Source organism: Mus pahari, chromosome 19 (genome assembly GCF_900095145.1).
Source record: "Mus pahari chromosome 19, PAHARI_EIJ_v1.1, whole genome shotgun sequence".
In the NCBI taxonomy this organism is placed as follows: Eukaryota; Metazoa; Chordata; class Mammalia; order Rodentia; family Muridae; genus Mus; species Mus pahari.
This window is the reverse complement of record NC_034608.1, coordinates 29,035,009-29,054,673: the sequence shown is the minus strand read 5'-3', so window position 1 is coordinate 29,054,673 and position 19,665 is coordinate 29,035,009. Positions and strand designations below refer to the sequence as shown.

Genomic DNA, 19,665 nt, shown 5'->3' with positions numbered 1-19,665 from the left:
AGGATACCATGTTCAAGCTGTCAGGAAGTATCATAGGAAAACAACAGTGCCAAAAAACTGAGAAGGTGTTTTTCAAATTTGCCCTGGTTTACATGTTCAAGCACTAATTTGTCAAGTCATGTCAGTGGGTGGCATTCAGAAATCACAGAAAGTGTTCCAAGCTTATTACTGCTGGTCACCTGAGATCAGGTTTTCCATCAACACTTACTCTGAATGGTCATGCACAGGAGATGTGGCTTATGCTATGCACGTGTACCATGAATTCACTGGGTTTTTGCTTACCTTCAGCTTCCCTGATCCTTCGTCCCACTGCCGACCTGCGCAGCACACTCCTTCCAGAGTTGAAGAGGCTGGCCAGCTCGTCCAGAGGGCTGGACAGCGGCCTGCTGTTGGGTGGGCTGTAAGGGCTTGGTGGCGAGAAGGTGGATGAGGCCTTCCTGAGGTCTGCTCTGGCTGTCCTTCCCGGTGAATATGGAGCCTTGACAAAGGAGCTGCAGGGACCCAGTACTGGGGCCGAACTGGGCTTTGGCTGTGTTCTGGGCAGGTCAGAGTTAGTCAGTGCTTTAGCTGCAGTGACCAAGACAGAATCTGGTGGGAAGGCGAAATGGGTGGGTGGCCTGCAGGGTGCAGGGGCCATGCCACAGGATGCAGAGGCTGCCCCACAGGGTGCAGAGGCTGCCCCACCAGGTACAGGAGGTGGTCTACAGGGTGCAGGAGGTGGTCCACAGGGTACAGGAGGTGGTCCACAGGGTGCAGGAGGTGGCCCACAGGGTGCAGGAGGTGGCCCTGGGGGTGGCGGTGGTGTGGCAGGTGGTGAGATTCGGCTGGGCCCATTAAACACAGGAAAGCCAGGGGATGCCAGCTGGTCATTATCTCCCTTCTGTGCTTTTGAGTACTGTGGTGACAAGGGACTGGAGCCTTCAGACTGCACCGGGTACTTGAGGTTGGTCTCTAAGACTGGCAGTTTCTTCACCTCCAAGGGTGTCAGTGGAGACTCATCAGAAGCTGGGGAGCAGGTCACTGGGGTGGGAGGAAAGACTAGAAGTGGTGGCCTGTGGGGAAGCAGATTGGGGAAGGGTGGGGGGATGTCACACGTATCCTTCGAGGGCTGGCAGTTGCCCTCAGCAGCCTCCAAGATGATGGCTTTTCGAGTCTCTAAAAACAGAGGAGGTGAGGCAGGCAGGAAGGTGAGCATCCCCAGGCCACAGCCCTCCTCCGGCAAGATGTACTTCATCTCCTCATACACAGACTCGCCCTGGTCAGGGCTGTCGGTCTCAGATCCTCCTGCCCTGGCTGCATTCCCTACCATCTCAATGTACACAGGCTCAGTATCATCGTCATAGTCACCCTGTGGCAATGGCAGGTGAAGAGGCAGCTGTGGTGTGCACTGAGGCACTGAGTCAGGCCTGGCCCACTGCACACCCAGTGTCCCTGGGGCCTGATGCCTGCCCACCTGGCCCATCGTGCCAGAAGGCCGTGGTGGTCCCCAGATCTCTTCATAAGAGCCACTGAGTTTCGTGTGGGGACTTCTCTTTGGCTTCCGAGGGGGAATCTTCTTCATGGTGCTGTAATCATCACTGTGGGGTCTGGGCCGTGTCAGAGCTAAGGCAGAAGACAGAGATATAAGAGTCAGTGTGTCCCAGGGAAGCCAGGCAGGCCTATACGGAATTGAGTGACCCTGCCCTGGATCGCTTTGTTTGCCACAGCCAGCCCTTACGTCCTTTGAGCAGAAAAGACTCCTGGCTTGTGCTCTTTCCACCTTCTAGGAGTCTGGAGGAGGACCTAGATGCTTGAGGCCACTAAGGGAAACGGTGCCCAAGACGCAGTCTATACACAGAGGAAGATGGTCCACAGAAACAGAACTGCAGCAGATACATTAAGATAAGGCTTCTACTCTCCGGGGTAACAGGGCCTGGCGGGTTCGGGATGTTTGCAAATGAGTAGGGGCTTAGACTATAATTGTGCAGGATAACTGGACCATCCTCAGCCTCCATGTGGACACCCACATAGCTAAGCCACTCCTTCAGAGACCAGTGGGTGCATTTCGCTTGTGTTCCAACATGTGCTCACACCGTAATAGAAAGGGCTAAAAAGTATGATCGGCTCTAGCTTCACGGCCATCGTTGTGCGATGGTATCGTACAAGACCTCCCACAAGTAGACAACTACTAGCAGGAAAATGCTAACCTCCCGAATGCATCTGCATCACTCCATCTCCCTAGAGGGTGGACCCCACAGAAGCGCGCCCCGAGCTTTCCCCAGACTGCCTAGGAAGGCAGTTGGATCAACACCACCGCAGAGCCGCTTCACAGACACCTGCAGCAGCAGGTCTACGGTGGAAGATGGAGGGACTCTGGCTGCCTTAGAAAGAGATGCTGACAGGGTGGTGCTGAGGACATCCTGCCTTCTGAGGCTGGGCCCTGGCATCGTAGCTTCTGCTTGCTCCCTGTTGTAGCAGGAGCCTCTCTGAGTGAACCCAAAGTTCTCCTGAGCAGTGTGGACTTTTCACAGCGGACCCTCCACTGGATGTGTGAAGAGGCCTCAGGGAGGGAAAGAGATGCCAAGTGGAGAAGATGCTTCAAGGGGAGAGAAGACTTGTGGAGGTGAAGGACTGAGGTCAGACGATCCAAAGACTTTCCTGTCAAACCCAGAAATGTATGAGCCATGCCTTTAAGGGCCTGCACTTCAAAGACAGCTATGATCACACTGTACAGAGAACTGCTTAGTATGATAGGTCAAACCCATGAGAGAACACTGCCAGCAACCCTTGGATCTAAGGTCACTGCCTTCTGGAAAGTTTGTTATATAATCCCAGATACGCAGTGTAGATATTGGAACCTGATGGGGACAGTGACCTCACTCTAGAAAGTCAGTGTTGAAGTGACCCTTAACTGAAGCCCGAAGCCCCTGAGGAAGCTCTGAGAGGAGCCAGGGCAGATACGGGGTAAAAGCTTGAAGAAGCCGTACAAAGCTGAGGAGGGCTTTAGGCTACAGTCAGAGGGCGGGGGGGGGGGATATCTAGCTGGCCTGGCTAAGGATTTGTAATGGCAGGGGGACATAGCTGCTTCTAGAGTCTTTCCAGTGTGACAATGAAGAGATGGGACAAAGAACTTTCTACCATAAAGGAGCAGGGCTTTCTTGGTCTATGAACCCACTAGTGCTTCTCGGTGTGTTTTGAGGACGACATACTATGCAAACATGGAGAAAGGACCTGGACCTCCATGAAACCTGCTCTGAAGTTGGAGCCCAGCACTTTGCCAACAACACCCTCTACGAAAACTTCAGAAAGACCTGGGTTGTTCCTCATTGATCTCTCCAAAGGAGTTCCAAAGAACCGAGGCCGTGGGCGTAAGCATTGCCACAGACAGTGAAGAAAACAGAATGCAGGGGAGCTGTGGTTATGGTTGCTGACTAATGAGATGTGTTAGGGATTGATTCACAAGCAGCTCACACAAGTGTAAAAGGCACTTTGTCCCTGAAAATTGGCAGCAGCTCTGCCTGGAGAAGAGACTCTGGCTTCCAGAATGTCATGTGCAGGGAACAGGCTGAGAAAGCATCAGCCACAAGGCTACATCACTGTCAAGATGAAGAACTGTAATTCAAAGGGAGCACCTAAGACCCCAGAGCATCAACCTCAGAGCCTAGGAAGATGATGGTCAGGGGCAGGACTCTATTCCCATAGAGATCCTTACAACACTAGCTGACTGTTGTTCTAAATGTCATGCACAGACCATGAGTGTCATCTCATGTCCCCTTTCAGGCAGGAATATGTCTGTCTAGCAGATGTGGACTATCATTTTATATCACAAGTCTAATGAACCTTACCCAAGCGAACACAAGGAGAAAACCGTGGCCTTGAAAGAGTCAGGAACTCTCACTGCTTAAGGAACTTTAGCCCAAACCTCAGGCATTGGGGGATGTGGGAAGGAGGCTTTGGGAGCCTCGGGAGGTGGCCCTTCTGTCACCTAGGTGACTCTATGAGTAGAGAATGAATTGCTTAGTTCAGAGTGGACTGAAGCCTATTGGATTTTCAAAAACCGTTTGCCACAGATTTATTTTTCAGCCCACACCGAGCGATTGAATGTATATCTCCTTTCCCAAACCTAGACAGGATGCTGGGACTGTTCTGGCGGACAGGTGAGGTTGAAACAATTCTTCATTCCTCCTGGAGGTGGAACATAAAAGGTGGCTCTCAATCCATCTCCCCCCAGTCCCCGCTCCTACGATGAGTGATTGTCCACATTAACCCTGGAAGTCTCCATGCCATCAAAGCAAAAGCAGAGACCAGCTAGAGACACATACAGAAACCCTTGGATGCTGAGGTGTCACAGGACTAAGGCACCAGACCTGGTGACCCGATTCTATATCATCGTAGCCGACTTCATGTGGGACCTTGAGTGCGAACCACCAGACAATCCACATCACCTGAGACCCAGAGCCTGAGAGACAGAGCAACAGCCATCATCTTGTTTAAATCACAGTTTGGGTGGGTTGCTAAGCAACACTAGAAAAGCTCCCCTCCAGGCTTGCTCCAGAGGTAAAGTCTTTTGTGTTCTTCGATGAGGAGAAGCCTGTTAGATGGAGCAGCCAAGTTCTGGAGTCTCCCTGGCTGGAACAAAGCTGGGTGTCTGAATGACTAGGGCATACCACATCCTGCTCCCTGACTCAGTTTCCCCCACCTGCACAGGGCCATGATGATTTGCCACAGGCTGTTAGGATGGGAAATACTGAGAATAAAGCCCCTTATGTCAGTAAGCACCCCGTCCCTTTTCTTTCAACCACTCAGCAGGCAATTGACCATGGGGAAGAGTCATGGGAGTTAGACAGTGCTCCTCAAATTATGGCTGGTACCTCAGCAGGTGCCTGGCCTAGGGTGAGGCAGCAATTCTGCGGGGAACACAGCCTCCTGCTGTACCCTCTCAGTATTAATTTGGAGTCTCTGTGGGCCAGGACTAGGAATCTTTACTCTTCATAAGCTAAAATTAGGGAAGCTATAGCTAGAGTACCGAAGCCTAATTTGGTCTTGTGGCTATTTCAGGGTACGTGCGTGTGATCAGCTGATTTGCAAGTACGGATGTGGGGACAATTAAAATTTACTTATTTCAAGAGTTTTCCTTTTTTTAGTTTCCAAGTTTACGTATAAAATAGTCACAAGAACTCAACAATGCCAATGAAATGGAGCCCCCAAAACAACCCTGGTCACGGGGTGGAACATCGAGGCAAGTTTTGGTGTCTGACAGAGCTCAGAAGAAGCCACGCTGCATTTCCAGTCTCACAGGCTTGGAGATTTCACTCCCACTGGAGCCATCCTGAAGTCACGGCCAACACGTCCTAAGTTCTGGGAGGAGAGACACGTTTCCACACACGAGATATTTCCCTGTGGGGTTCTGTGTTTAGATACATTGGTGGCATCTAAGTCACATCCATACCGGCACAACCTGGTCCTATCATCACCCCAAAACAAGACATGGTCCAGGCAAGAATTTAAAGGCAGGAAGAGGAAGACCAGCGACTGTGAGGATAGGTTTAGGAGCTCCTGGTTTCCAGTTCTCCCTGTGTGGTTCTGCTTGGGCCCAGCACCTCTTGTGTTATTGTTCATGTGTGTCTGCCTCCAGCACCGGGCATGGATCCATTCTGCATTAACTTGGGGACCTTGGATTGGGCCCCACAAGACTATCTGAGGACTAATGCAGGAAGATGATAGAGCCTGCTTGCTAGGTGCAAAGAGAAATGGGGCTTGACTTCACAGACATTGTGGTGTTGAGTCTCGTTCGTACTGGGGGACCTTAGCCTCCTTCCAGTCTCAGGACACCACCTCCCCATCCCACTCCCCTCAGAGTGCTAGATGCCTGTCTGTCTCATTGCCCACATTGTTTAAGCATCTTCTCTTCTTGTTCGCCTCACTCCTCTGAGATTGCCCCTCCCCCCTCCAGCTGTGGCCCTGGCAACTCTCTATGCCACTGCTCTGACGCCCCTCTCCCCATGTCTCAGGTGTTGTGATGACTGGAAGCTGATTCTCACGGGCCCTGTGGAAGGGCAAGCCAGCTTCCTGCCAGGCTTTGTTCTCAGTTACTGTATCTGGGAAGGACATCGACTGCAGACTCTCTACATGGCCCTCTGGCCTCCACTGCTCTCCTTTGTGCAGGCCTCTTGCATCTTGTACCAGACCCTCTACCCTGCACATGCATGGAGGACACATGAGCTTCTCTTACAATACCTCCTAGAAGATTTGGAAATACAACTGGTACATCAAAATAGCAGCCTTTACTTTTGAGCCGAAATTGCTGTAAAAACCTTTCTTATCTTACTCTTTCTTTAAAAAAAAAAAAAAAAAAAAAAAAAAAAAAAAAAAAAAAAAAAAAAGATTTATTTATTTTATGTATTTGAGTATTCTGCCGCTGTTTTCAGGCACACCAGAAGAGGGCATCAGATCTCATTACAGATGATTGTGAGCCACCATGTGGGTGCTGGGAATTGAACTCAGGACCTCTGAAAGAACACTCAGTGCTCTTGACCATTGAGCCATCTCTCTAGCCCCCTTATCTTATTCTTTCTATAAAAAGATTAATTTTTATTTACATGCAGGTATGTATGTACACCACATACATGTCTGGTGCCCACAGGTCAGAGGATATCAGATCCCCTGGAACTGGATGGAGTTACAGATGATTGTGGGTAACCATGTGCATTCTGGAAAACAAACTTGGGTCCTTGGGAGAATAGCCAGTGTTCTTAACCATCAAGACATCCCCCAACTCTCTCTTTGTTTCTTTCATTGTTTCTTTCTCTCAGCTCCATTATATTCTATTTTATTATTATTATTATTATTATTATTATTTATTGTTGCTATTATTAATTTAGTTTTTGTATCCATCCTAAGTCTCCCCTTCTTCCTGTCCTCCTAATTGTTCCCCCACCTCTGCCCTTCCCCATCCACACATTCCTTCTCTCTTCCAAAAAAAAACAGGCAGGCCTCCTGTGGATATCAACCAGTCATATCAAGTTGCAGTAAGATCCTAAGGAGTGTGACTGACTCTGAGGGAATCTCCAATGTTGCCACTGCTCTAGGTGTCTGTCAGGGGTCAGAATCCTGGATCTTTCTTTAAAACGAGATTGTCGTTTTGCGATATTCCTGTTTCGTTGAATTCACGTAACCACTGAGATCTCTCAGCTCCACATCAGACCGTCGGACACTATGTCCCAGTGTCTACTTGGCCATTTGCTTGAATCTCCTCACACTTGCACAATGGCACGGCCGCCAACTCCCCACAGCAGTGGTCTGAGGCTCAAATCCTCACGGGTTGTCTTCTATTACCTGCTCTTCCCCACGAGTCGGGTCTTTTCATTTCCATGAAAAAAACGCATGCACTTAGGTTCTCGGCGGTCGCCGCACACCGCACACCGTGTGTGCGATCTGTCCCTGCATCTTATCTGTAACCTGATACATTTGGGAACATCCTGTCCGGTTGTAGCACCAGACATCGGGGAACACAGACAGTGCATGATTTTTGAGTGGGTAGAGAGTAGTTGCCATTTCCCCTTTCTGCGTAACTGCTTCTTGACCCATCAGAGCTGAGCCCTTTACTGCCTAGTCTGACAGTTACACAAACTGAATTTCGTGGCCATGCTTCTCAGCGTCTGTCATTTCACTCCACGTTAAAAAAAAAAAAAAAAAAAAGTAGGCTTAAATTTTAATTAGATCATGATTGGGAAAGCCTGGTGAATATTTTTTTACCTTATTAATTAGTGAATATATGGTGTAGTGACCAACTTCTAGAACTGCCTTGGCATTGAAGCTGTTAACTCAGCACAGAGGTGGGACCCAGAGAGAAGGAACTGACACATAAGTAGCTTTCCCCTAAGAGGCTTAAGGATTTGAATATTATTTATATTTAATGATTAAAAGGCTGCTGGCAAGCCAACAATTGGATTTATTTCTATTAAAAACTGTATCAGGGCCACAGTGGTGCCATGGGCACGCCCAGACCGGAACCCAGCACTCAAGCGAGCCCTGAGAACAGCACTAACTTCCCCCCAGCCACACCCCCCACCTTGGCTAACCTTCACCGGTGGTATCCTTGGCAGCTGAGAGGCAGGCGCTCACAGCCTCATAGGAGGCACTCAGCCGGGTGTTGGGGTCCCTCTTTGGCTTGGGTGGAGGCTGTTTCCGTGGCGATGGGAGGCCAGTGCTGTCATCCATGCTGAACACAGAGTGCAGTGACGGGGGCCGGGTGGACGGTCCGGCGAAAGCCTGGGCGAGGCTGTCCACTACCATGGGCACCGGCACGGAGTTGGAGTGGACATGTCTGCATCCTCCTTGGTCTTCAGCTCTTAAGGGAAAACAAAACACAAACAGCCACAGAGCACAGAGGCCCAGGTGTGTCATTTAGGTGACAGTGATGAGCCTGTTCCCCTGGCACAAAGAGAGTTCCTCAGCAAGGACCCTTTCTAACTAGCCTTGCTCACCCAGGGGTTGCTGCCCAGGCCTGCCTGGCTCTGCTGGAGCACTGGGGATGTCTATGATGGTTCCTTTCAGTACTCCCCCAGCAATGTTCCAGCTACTTATAGGGCTTCACACTTCCCATCAGCCATCCCCCAGAATGGATTTTTCACAGTCTGATTCTTAAGCAAATGAAAAAGGCAGAATTTCAATCTGAATGATAATTTCTGGGAAACCCATCTTAATAGAGAGTTAGTGTTGCAGCCAGCCTGCAGAGCTCATCACCATTCCATTGTCAGGTAGACGGGCATGCTCCACACCAAACAAGGGAAATTCACAGTTTGGCATTCTCTCTCTCTCTCTCTCTCTCTCTCTCTCTCTCTCTCTCTCTCTCTCTCTCCATCTAATCTCACCAGCAATTACTAATTACGTATGGAATTATGATTCTTCCTGTGACTCGGCACAGTTGCCTGGTGCCGAGCGAACTCCTGGTATCAACAAATTAGCAGGCACACATTTCTTCACTTAATTTTGCATCAGGCAAATAAAACACATAATCAAATGGTGGAAGTGGAATGGCTGCTTAGTTCCAGTAGAGAAAATGATAAATGTGCTTTGGGAAGCCACTGAGAATGAGTAGTTAGTCGTCTTGCTTTCACGTTTTTCCTTCTGCCTTCACGGGTGGGGGGTAATCGTGTGTGACGCTGGTGAGTTCCCTTCACCAGGGGTTTCTTCTCATCTGCTTCATAATTATATCTGTGAGTGTCAGAGCATCCACAGGGCTGGAAAACAGCAGCATACGAGCTGGCTGCCCATGTAGAAAATGAAGTCACCAAGGATGAAGCGGGGCCGCTTGTCGAATGATTTGTTTCCTCTCTAATGTTTAATTACAGTTCTCTGTACAAAAGAATATTTTTTCCAGTATGTAATCTCTAAGATATTGGAGGCTAATTAGCAAAGACACCTAGCCATTTCCACTTTAACAACAGCAACAAAATCATTCTACACAGGCAGTGATGGCAGGAGAGTCATTTTTAGAGAGAAACGGGAGGTTCCCCGGGTCTTTAGCAAAAACTGACAGCTACCTAGTCATGAAGGCCTGTGCAAGGAGCCTGGTTCTGTCCTCCCAGGGAATGAGCCTCACACATAGGGGTTTATTCACCTCTTTATGTTTTTAAAGTGGTGTCTGAATTCTTTGAACAGGTTTCCAGAAATTTCTATTCGCCAGCCTTATATGCTTTGTACCTCTCAAGAACGTTACAAGTCTTGCTAGCTGACTTTGCTAGCTCAGAGCTTTATGGGATGCTTAAGTAATATCAACAAGGCTAATGAAACAAAGTTATTTTTATATGATTAAACTTACACCTGGAGATTGTGTTCCATAAAGGGATCTCCCAGGCAAGCAACCCTGAGATTTCTGGAGTGTCTGGGCTAACACAGCATGCCCGTCTGTTCCCTAGCGGGTTCTCTGTTCAGTTGTGATTTGTGTTAAGGGCTATCAGAAGCTCCTGACTCCCAGGACCCATCTTATAGGTAAGCAAGGTTACAGATGGACCTTACCTCTTGGTTCCTTCCTCTTGTCTGTTCCTGTGGTAGGCAGTGTGGACCTCCTTCCGGAGCCTATCATGTTCCCGGGCAATGTCGGAAGCATTCTGAATGACCAGGGCATCATAGGTTTTCAGTGCCATGTCCTCTGTGTTCTGTAAGAAGCTCTTGATGGAGGAAACCTCTTGCTGCTTGATGCTCATTCTCTGAAGTAAGTGCTGGCGTGCCAGAAACCCTCTTATAACTTCATAAAAGAACACAACCCTAGGTCAGTGGGCAGATCTAAAGGAATAAACCCAGACACACACAGACATACAGACACAGACATACAGACACAGACATACAGACACAGACACATAGACACAGACAGATAGATACAAAGACATACAGACACACACATACAAATCAGACACACACACACACACAGACACATAGACACACACACACACACACACACATACACACACACGAACACACACACGAATACACAAGCACAGCAACCAAGAATTAACACATTCAACCCAGAATAAGAATTTGCTAGCATATCCCAATTTCTCTTCCAATGTGAGGTGTCCCACACTGTCTCAGATGCTTGGATACTTGGTCTCCAGTTGGTGGTGCCATTTGAAAGAGTGAGGAGCCCAAAGCAGGCAGACCATGGCTGGAGGAAGGGAACCATTGTGGTTGTGCATTGAGACTTCATAGGCCACCCCCCCCCCACTTCCTGTTCACTCCCTGCCTCATGTTCCACACCAAGGCAGTCTAGATCCCTGAGGAGCCGTGAGCCCAAACAAACCCTTAAGTTCCTCTGTGTAGGGGAACTTTATCATGGCACAGAGGATAACACTAAGATAGTGATGGTCAGCCCTGTCCCTGATTGAGCTTTCTGCACAAAATTCTTTTGTTGTCTTTTTGTAACACAAGCTGACAAGGATGGCTTGGACCAAATAAATGAGAAAGACCTTGGGTGTAGCTTCCCCACAACTGTTTTGGCCTGCACTAATAGCCTTTCATGATTCCTGGTCATTCCAGAAACACTCAAGGATCCCTGACCTAGTTTCTTAAATACTTGCTCATAATATTCCTAAGGTTTCTATATAAATTTTAGAGATTAACACTTCCTTGAGAGCTACAGAGATTTTACAGAAACAGGAAGTGTATCCTTCCTGCTTCTCAGGGTTGCCGGTCTAGAAAAATGCATAAAAGCTGGGGAACAATTAACTGAAAAATGCAGTGAAACCAATAATTGATCAGTAGGGAATTTGTTGAAGAGAGAGAAAAACCAGAAGGCAGGATCTAAAGGCAATCGCTGTCTCAGATACTCAGTTATGCCATTTAATGTGGAAACAATGTAACAAATAAAGATTTCTGTGTTGGTCTCAAAGATAATGGAGTTCTTTTGTTTCCAGTAAAGACAAGCAAGGAATGGCAGAGCATGGGCTCCAGGCTCTCTGTGCATGTGAGGCAGCTCCACCACCCCCCCCCCCAAGCCTGCAATCCTCTAGTGATTTGTGGCCCTCCAGAGGGGAAAGATCAGCAATAGGGGAAGTCACATGGAAGGATATTGCAATCAATAGATGAAAGAACTTGCTAACAATTGGAAATGGAACTGGCTGCCTTCTGAGAAAGGGAACTGGCCTTCATCCCTGATGTGGGCAAGGCAGGTGTAAGGGCCGGTCCCTACAGACGCTGGGGTCAGGCACAGACTACTGACATGGGACATAGTCTTTTAGCCTCCAAGATGCCACCCCTTCAGGCTTCAAATGCCTCAGATTAGAGGAAAGAATAGATTAAAAAAGCAGACAATGTCAGAAGGAAATCACTGAGTGACACTCCCCCATGCCTGAAGGCATCATATGTATGGGCAGTCCAGGAGATGTTGTAAAGTTAGATGCAACTTTCTACACTTAGGGCTTAAACTTGCCCTTTAAACCCAGAGGAAGATGCTAGCTGGAGAGTTACTTTGAAATACAATTGTATCAACATCCCTGCAAGAAGCTGTGTAGAGTTAGTCTACAGACAACAAAAATATAACTGTAAAAGCTAGGTCAGACTTTTGGGAGCATAAGATGCGGGATAGATGAAGCACCCGAGGGGGCTGGAGACCTTGTCTACGCTTTAGCCTGGATTCTGTTCTTCCTGCATTGAACAAAAACAGTTACTGCCTTGAGAAGGCAAAGGTGGGCACACAGTCACGAGGGTTAGGTTCTTAAAATACAGGCAGACAAACATGGAGAGCGAGTGCCAGGCTTCCCAGCATGCCACCTTGCTCACTCACAAAGCCTGCTGCCCATAGGCAGATGACTCCATCTTCCCACCATTATCGATTGGCAGCCTTCTAGAATTAAGTCATCACATAGGTTGATGAAACTATCATTCTCAGCAAAGAATCACACACACACACACACACACACACACACACACACACACACACATACACACACACACTCCAAGCCTGCTGGAAATGGGCCACAGATTTCTTTGTCCACAGTTTAAAGCCTGCCTCTGCCACCAGGCCGTGGCTGCTTCATTTACTGTTTGTGTTTAAATTTTATTTTCCTTTACATTTAAAATTCTTTTTTCTCCAGATATTTACTAACAACAAGAAAAAAATGAAATTAAATGGTGCAAATTCATCTAGATTACTTAAATTTTGAGTGAGCATAGTATCAATTCTGAGAGAAGAGAGAATAAAAAACCAGTAAGCAATGCTCACATTCAAAAGCCCGCGGTTTCTAAAGTGCTTTTTTTTTTGGGTGTCCATTATTTCCTTTATTCAAACGAAACCATGGTTTTTATCTCAATGCCATTTTCAAGGTTGCTCTCCATTCTTATCTTCAGAAAGGTGAGGGGGCTGAGTTCAGCTCATCCCTGCTCCAGGTTGGTTACAGGAGAGAGTTAGCCTCTGAGGCTAACTAGAGGAAAAATTTCAAGTGGGTGACATGTAGAAGAGGGGGCTCAGATTCCTCTAATTCCATTTAAGAACATTTCCCAGGAACACTAGGGTGCCCTGCTCTGTTCACACATAGATAGCATGGTGTTAAATGGGGTCTTCCTGACCCAGATTCAGCTGTGGCTGAGAGCCAAGTGTGGATTCAGTCAGTTCTGGTTGGTGCTGAGGCTGCATTTCCAACCTGCCTCCAGGTGAGGCAGCGGTGCAGGTGCCACCCAGAGTGGGGCAGGGTGAGGTTCCAAATGGTCCCAGCCAACATCTCTTGATCATGGATGCTGGGACCATGGGGACCAAGTCACAGGGGTCCATTTGTCATATGCCAGAGAGAAGGGGACTCAGAACCATGACCTGGGAACTGTGTCCTCAGCCAAGGCTCCTCCAGCCCTGGGCTGGATCAAGTGATGTCAGAGATTAACCCCCAACCCCCAGAGCTCTGTCCCCTTGCCCCTTCCCCCATCTCTCCCCTTTCCCTCCCCCTTCTCTCTCCACGTGCTCATGGCTGGTCTACTCCCCTACTTCTCGTCTCTGTCTCTGTCTCTCTGTCTCTGTCTCTCTGCCTTTCTCTGCCTCTACTACCCTCTTAACTCCCCTCCCCACGCCCCGAATGAACTTTATTCTATACTATACTGATGTGTGGCTGGTCCCTCGGGGGAAGGGATGTCTCCGCATGGGCCCACTGAGACACCCCCTTTCCCCACACCTCACCACACAACTACCAAAACATATTTCCCCATCTTTATCTTTTTATAAACACACCAAAGATGTGTAAAGAATACTTTGAATCTGTCCCAACCAGGAATATCAGTGCTGGGTCACAACATGCCTGCTATAGTGCTTGCTGCCCTTCTCCTTCTCCTCCTCCTCCTTTACCTCTTCTTCTTCCTCTTCCTCTTCCTCTTCCTCTTCTATTTCCCCCTCCTCTTCTACTTCCTCTTCCTCCTCCTCTTCCACTTCCTCTTCCTCCTCTTCCTCCTCCTCCTCTTCCACTTCCTCTTCCTCTTCCACTTCCTCCTCCTCTTCTACTTCCTCCTCCTCTTCTACTTCCTCCTCCCCCTCTCTTCCTCCTCCTCCTCTTCCTCCTCCTCTTCTGCCTCCTCTTCCACTTCCTCCTCCTCCTCTTTCTCCTCCTCTTCCACTTCCTCCTCCTCTTCTCCCTCCTCCTCCTCTCCTTCCTCCTCTTCCTCCTCCTCTTCTTCCTCCTCCTCCCCTTCTCCCCATGCCTTCCTCCTCTTGATTCTTCCTGTCCCTCTTCCTCTCTTTCTTTTCTTCTTCCTCCTTCTCCACCTTCCCTCTCCCTCCTCTCTCTCCTCTTGACCCTGCACAAGTGGGAGGCATCTGAGACACAGAGACCAAGACCATCACCTCTCTCATGGGTTCTGTAAGGTGCAGGCCTGAAGTGGACAAGATTGACGTTGACTTGGAACAAGGTTCTGAACTTTAGTCAAAATTTAGACTGGACATGTTAAATTCTGTGCATGGCAGATTTTTTTTCCCATTAGAAACTGAAAGGCCCCACCAGGAAATTTCTTTCTAGGCTGTAGCCTAACAGGAAGGATGACACTGTTGAGGGGGCTCACAGCACGTTTCTAGCAGGTTTCCTGGCTTTAGACAATTTCAAATACATCCCAGACATGTGCTCATTATGAAATTTGGCATAACCTAACTTCTTTTTCCTGTACTTTTCTACAGTGAATTAAACTACAGAACACATAAAAACCTGTTTACAGAGGGCTGAGAAGATGGCTCCGGGGGTGATATGGCTGCTAGAAAAGCAGGAAGACCTGAGTTGAGCCACCAAACGCTCATGTAAAAAAGCTGGTTTTAGAAGCACCGGGAGGGTAGAGGGCTGGGAACCAGAGAAGTAAACAAGGGGACCCTGAGGAATCACTGCTCAGCAATCTTAGCCAGTTGTGTGCGTTCTAGGTTTAGTGAGAGACCCTGTCTCACAGAATGAGGAAGAAAGCAATAACAAGTAACTCGGTACTTACCTCTGTCCTTCATACTGACACAAAAGAGATTCTGCGCGTGTTCACACTCACACACACATACACACATGCACATGCCGACGTGCACACACAGATGTGTACTCACACGAACATGCACAAATGCTTGTGCACACGTACACAGATTTGTATTCATACACAGACTCACATACACACACCCACGCACAGACACACACACACACAGAAGTACACATGCACACACAGATGTGTACTACACACACATACACACACATGTATCCATTCACAGGCGTGCATGCCTGTGCACACACACGAATGTGCACATACACGTACATGCACAGACACAGATGCATGTACATACATACACAGGCATAAACACAGGAACGTACACCCACATCCCATTTTCTCATGTACTGATTATATTTACTTCATGTGAGGAATGGCTGTTTTATAAAAATGCATGTTTTTAGCAGTCATTTAGATTTGGATAGAAAACACATTCAAAGCTAAATTTCTCCCAACATTATAATGAAGCGGGTGCCAATCCCCATGAAATAAGTCACAGCAACTGTTACCATTGATTCCCTAAAGGAAGACAGGGAGCTGAGATCTGTCCTGTGTGCCACAGGGACCTGCACTGCGGCTGCAGCCAGGAGCCAGGTTGGATTTCCCATTGCTCATTTTCAGGCACAATCTCACTGTCCTGAGTTTCCTAAAGAGAGCACTGCCACTGGCTGTCCACAAGGTACTAACTATGTGGACCGATTTACTATGCAGGACCTACTGTGCTATGCAGAACTGTCAAGATGTGTTTATTTCCTCCCCCAAATCATGACGGAGGTGAGAACTCACATAATTTCATGTAGAATATAACCAATAAGACGTGCTAGATCTGCAAACACCGATGTAGGAACTGGTTCAGAATAAACGGAGCAGCCCAGCTTCCCCAGACCCCCTGAGGCTCTTGCCTCGATGGAGTGTCGTGGAGCAGGTTGGCAAGTGCCCTGTGATGCTGACCCTGCTGACAGTTAGATTCAGAGGTGCACCGAGCGGTTTGGAAACTCACACCGTAAAGGTCCGAGTGCCCGTGTGCACTGCTTACCTTTCTGGCAGGTTACAATCTTCCTTTGCAGCTGGAGCCACAGGTCGCTGAGCTGGTCCACGTGCCAGTACTTCAGGAACACTTTGTGGACTCCCATCTACAACGAGAATGGCAAGGTCATGTTTGGAGGCAATAAGACATCGGAGGGAGGGTAGGAAAATGGTCAGGCAGGAGAGTTCTTAGAGTGGAGAATTGGATGCTACAAATAACAAAAATTAACCAAAGTACGTATTTCTTCTTTTATAGTACATTTTATTTCATCAGAATTTAAAGCGTTAACTAGCAGCATTTGCACCATCACCAGTGTTTGGAAACACCTATACACTGCTGTGTCCTAACAGGAAGGGTAGAGGGAGCTTCAAGTACTGTTCAGCTATGCAAAGACCAAATACTGTCCCTGTCACTATCATAACCATGAGCATGGCACTTGAGACAACTGTCAAGGACATAAGATTAACCTGTGTGCTCCTGAGCATGAGTAGGGGACAGCTCTCAGTCTACACCACACATCAGTGACATTAGAGGCTGGCATGTGTGCCCACACCATTAGGTATTAGAGGAGTTTACAGGTCACGCTTACTACCTTCAGAATGCTTGGGCAGAGGAGTCTGTATGCCTTTCCCTGGAGCACCTCTGAACACATCTGGCACAGTCCAGCTTCCCAGTGAGGTCTTTCCTAACTGGGGTCCATTGTCTGACTGGACCACCGTTTCAGTGTGACCCTGAGCTTGCATCCTGTCCGCTGGGATGACCAGACAGGTCAGTAGTGAGACCTCTCTGCTCCCCTCCTAACAGCTCCTGGGTGGAGCAGCCACGGACCTCACTTAGTTTTCTTTCAGTCGTTTGGAATCTGAGGCAGACGCAACAGGAAGGCTGCTTCCGAGTAGCATCCATGTTTCTCCCTCACATTGCCATTCTCATCCCCTCACTGTACTGACTGGTTTTGTGTCAGCTTGACAGAAGCTAGCCTCACCAGAGAGAGCAGAGTCTCAGCTGAGGAAGTGCCTCCGCGAGATCCAGCTCTAAGGTGTTTTCTCAATTAGCAATCAACGGGGGAGGGCCCAGTGCATGGCAGGTGGCGCCACCCCCTGGTCTGGTGGTTCTGGGTTCTATAAGAAAGCAAGCTAAGCAAGCCATGATGAACAAGCCAGTAAGTAGCATCCCTCATGGCCTCTGCATCAGCTCCTGCCTGAGTTCCTGTCTAACTTCCTCCGACGATGGGCTCTGATCTAGAAGTGTAAGCTGAATAAACACTTTCCTCCCCAACTTGCTTTTTTTTGGTCATGGTGTTTCACTGCAGCAATAGAAACCATTATTTAAGACAAATTGGTATCACCATAGTGAGGGCATTGCTGTGCCAGACCTGATTGTATTTGGGGGAGGATTGTGGAAGGACTTTGGAACTTCGGTCTAGACGACCCGTTGAGTGTTGAGAGCTCTGTGGTATGTCCCGTGGGAGCTTGGAACATAAGACTGCTGAGATGGAGAGGACCCAGCGCAGAGGATGGAGCCCTGGCTTGTGAAGCTTCAGAGGGAAGATTAAATATCTCTATCAGGGCCGTTTTGATTTAAAATTCTGTGGTTCTGGTTAACTGGAGCAGAAGAATCAGCTGTGATTAACAAGATACCAGAACAAGATACCAGCATCACTGAAATGAAACCTTTATGTCACTGGAACAATTGATGCTGGCTAACTAGAGCTAAAAATTTATCGGTGATGAAGAAGAGACCACTATCACTGAAGTGAAATTTTATGGGCAGTGTTTCCTGAGAGCACAGAGGAGCTATGTTCCAGAGGCAGCCAAGGTTGTACCTCCTGCTGGCAGCTGGACTTGGTAATGTGTAAAAGTCACACAGATGGTACTATTTTAGAAGGCATGAAGGGGTCATAGAGAGCAGCTGAGGCTTGGCACTGCGAGAGGCCAGGAGAGGACTTGGTAAAGGTACAGAATTAGTAGCAGTCAATGGTCCAGAACTAAAGGGGTCATGCAACGAAGTTGGGACTTCTACCATGAAGAGAAGCCTATGAAAGGCTGTTGGTGAAGCCTAGTTGCAGCAGAAGACTTTGAAGATGTCGTCAGTGTCATGGGATGACCACTAAGAACAGCGGGAGCAGTGGAGGGGAGCCAGCTGGAGCCCAGAAGACAAGCTGTGTGTGCTACAGAGGGCAGAGCTAGAGAAGTGATCCAAGCCCTTTGGAGGAGCCCAGAAGATCGTGAGTGGATCACAGATATTGGACAACTGGACAAAATTTAGAGCTAAGATGAAAGGATGGACTATCCAGAGACTATACCATCCGGGGATCCATCCCATCATGTGGACGTTGTACATCGTGGTGCGGAGCCTAGTGCGCACCACGATGTACAACGTCCACAAGCAGCAGGGCTGGGGGGGAGGTATGGGGAACTTTCGGGATAGCATTTGAAATGTAAATAAAGAAAATATCTAATAAAAAAATGAATTAAAAAAAAAGCCTGATTTTGCTTTGATTTTGACTGTTTCCATGCCCTGATCCCCCCCCCCCCCTTGAAGTAAGAAAGAATTCTACTGGAGCCCAAAGTTAAGAAACTTTGAATTTTAAAAGACTTTGGATTTTAGGAAACTGGATATTTTAAAAGGACTGGAATTTTAATGCTGCTTGTGGACGTTGTACATCGTGGTGCGCACTAGGCTCCGCACCACGATGTACAACGTCCACAAGCAGCAGGGCTGGGGGGGAGGTATGGGGAACTTTCGGGATAGCATTTGAAATGTAAATAAAGAAAATATCTAATAAAAAAATGAATTAAAAAAAAAGCCTGATTTTGCTTTGATTTTGACTGTTTCCATGCCCTGATTCCCCCCCCCCCCTTGAAGTAAGAAAGAATTCTACTGGAGCCCAAAGTTAAGAAACTTTGAATTTTAAAAGACTTTGGATTTTAGGAAACTGGATATTTTAAAAGGACTGGAATTTTAATGTGTTTGGATCTGTAAAGACTGTGGGACTTTTGGAGTCGTTTCTGTTTTTAATGTGAGCTCTTGGGGAAGGGCTGTGGCTTAACAGTGATGCATCTGTGTGCCAGTCTGATGAGGGGTGAGCCATCCTCACCACATTCCATACCTCGTGGTCTTTTTTACTCTTTCACTGTGGGTTGACTTTGGTAGTGGGCAGGAATAACACTTGGCCCTGGGCTCTGAGCGCTGAAGAACAGCTCCGTGAAATGGCCATGGGGCAGGGAGAAGCCACTTCTCTCTGCATCACAGTCTGAGGGACTCAGTTCATGGTGGAAAACTGAACTCTTCAAACCCAAGTTTGAAGACAGGGATCTTCCAAAGAGCACACGGTGAGATAGGACTTGAAATCCTAGAGAGACCTGGTACATGGGAGCAGACCACCTGAAGACGACCAGGGAAAGACAGAGCAGGGGGGAGCTATAGCCCTCAGCCGTGTCTTCACAGGGACTCGGGCAGAAGACAGCTGTTGATGAAGACTGATGTTTCCTAAAGCCAATCAAACACCAGAGCAGGTTTATCTGGAACATTTCCTGGGCTTTGGAGAAACAAGGTAGGTGATCCTTGTCCTCAGGGAGCTGATGGCTTACTAAGGGATGTGGGCATTGGAAAGACTCCACTAACACATGTTCTGTCTGATGACTGCATTGCACACAAGGAACGCAGAGATCTAG

General features: G+C 48.1%; 1 protein-coding gene across 2 annotated transcripts in view; it reads right to left on the bottom strand.

Moving 5' to 3' along the window:
- Myo16 (myosin XVI) overlaps positions 1-19,665 on the bottom strand; it is a 490,479-nt gene that overhangs the window by 63,665 nt on the left and 407,149 nt on the right. For both annotated transcript variants that reach the window (XM_021218659.1, XM_029531821.1), the window contains exons 29-32: positions 16,001-16,097; positions 10,000-10,228; positions 8,061-8,329; positions 283-1,602 (exon numbers count right to left, since the gene is read on the bottom strand). In XM_021218659.1, the coding sequence (XP_021074318.1) occupies positions 283-1,602; positions 8,061-8,329; positions 10,000-10,228; positions 16,001-16,097 (1,915 nt within the window). The remainder of the gene's footprint in view (positions 1-282; positions 1,603-8,060; positions 8,330-9,999; positions 10,229-16,000; positions 16,098-19,665) is intronic.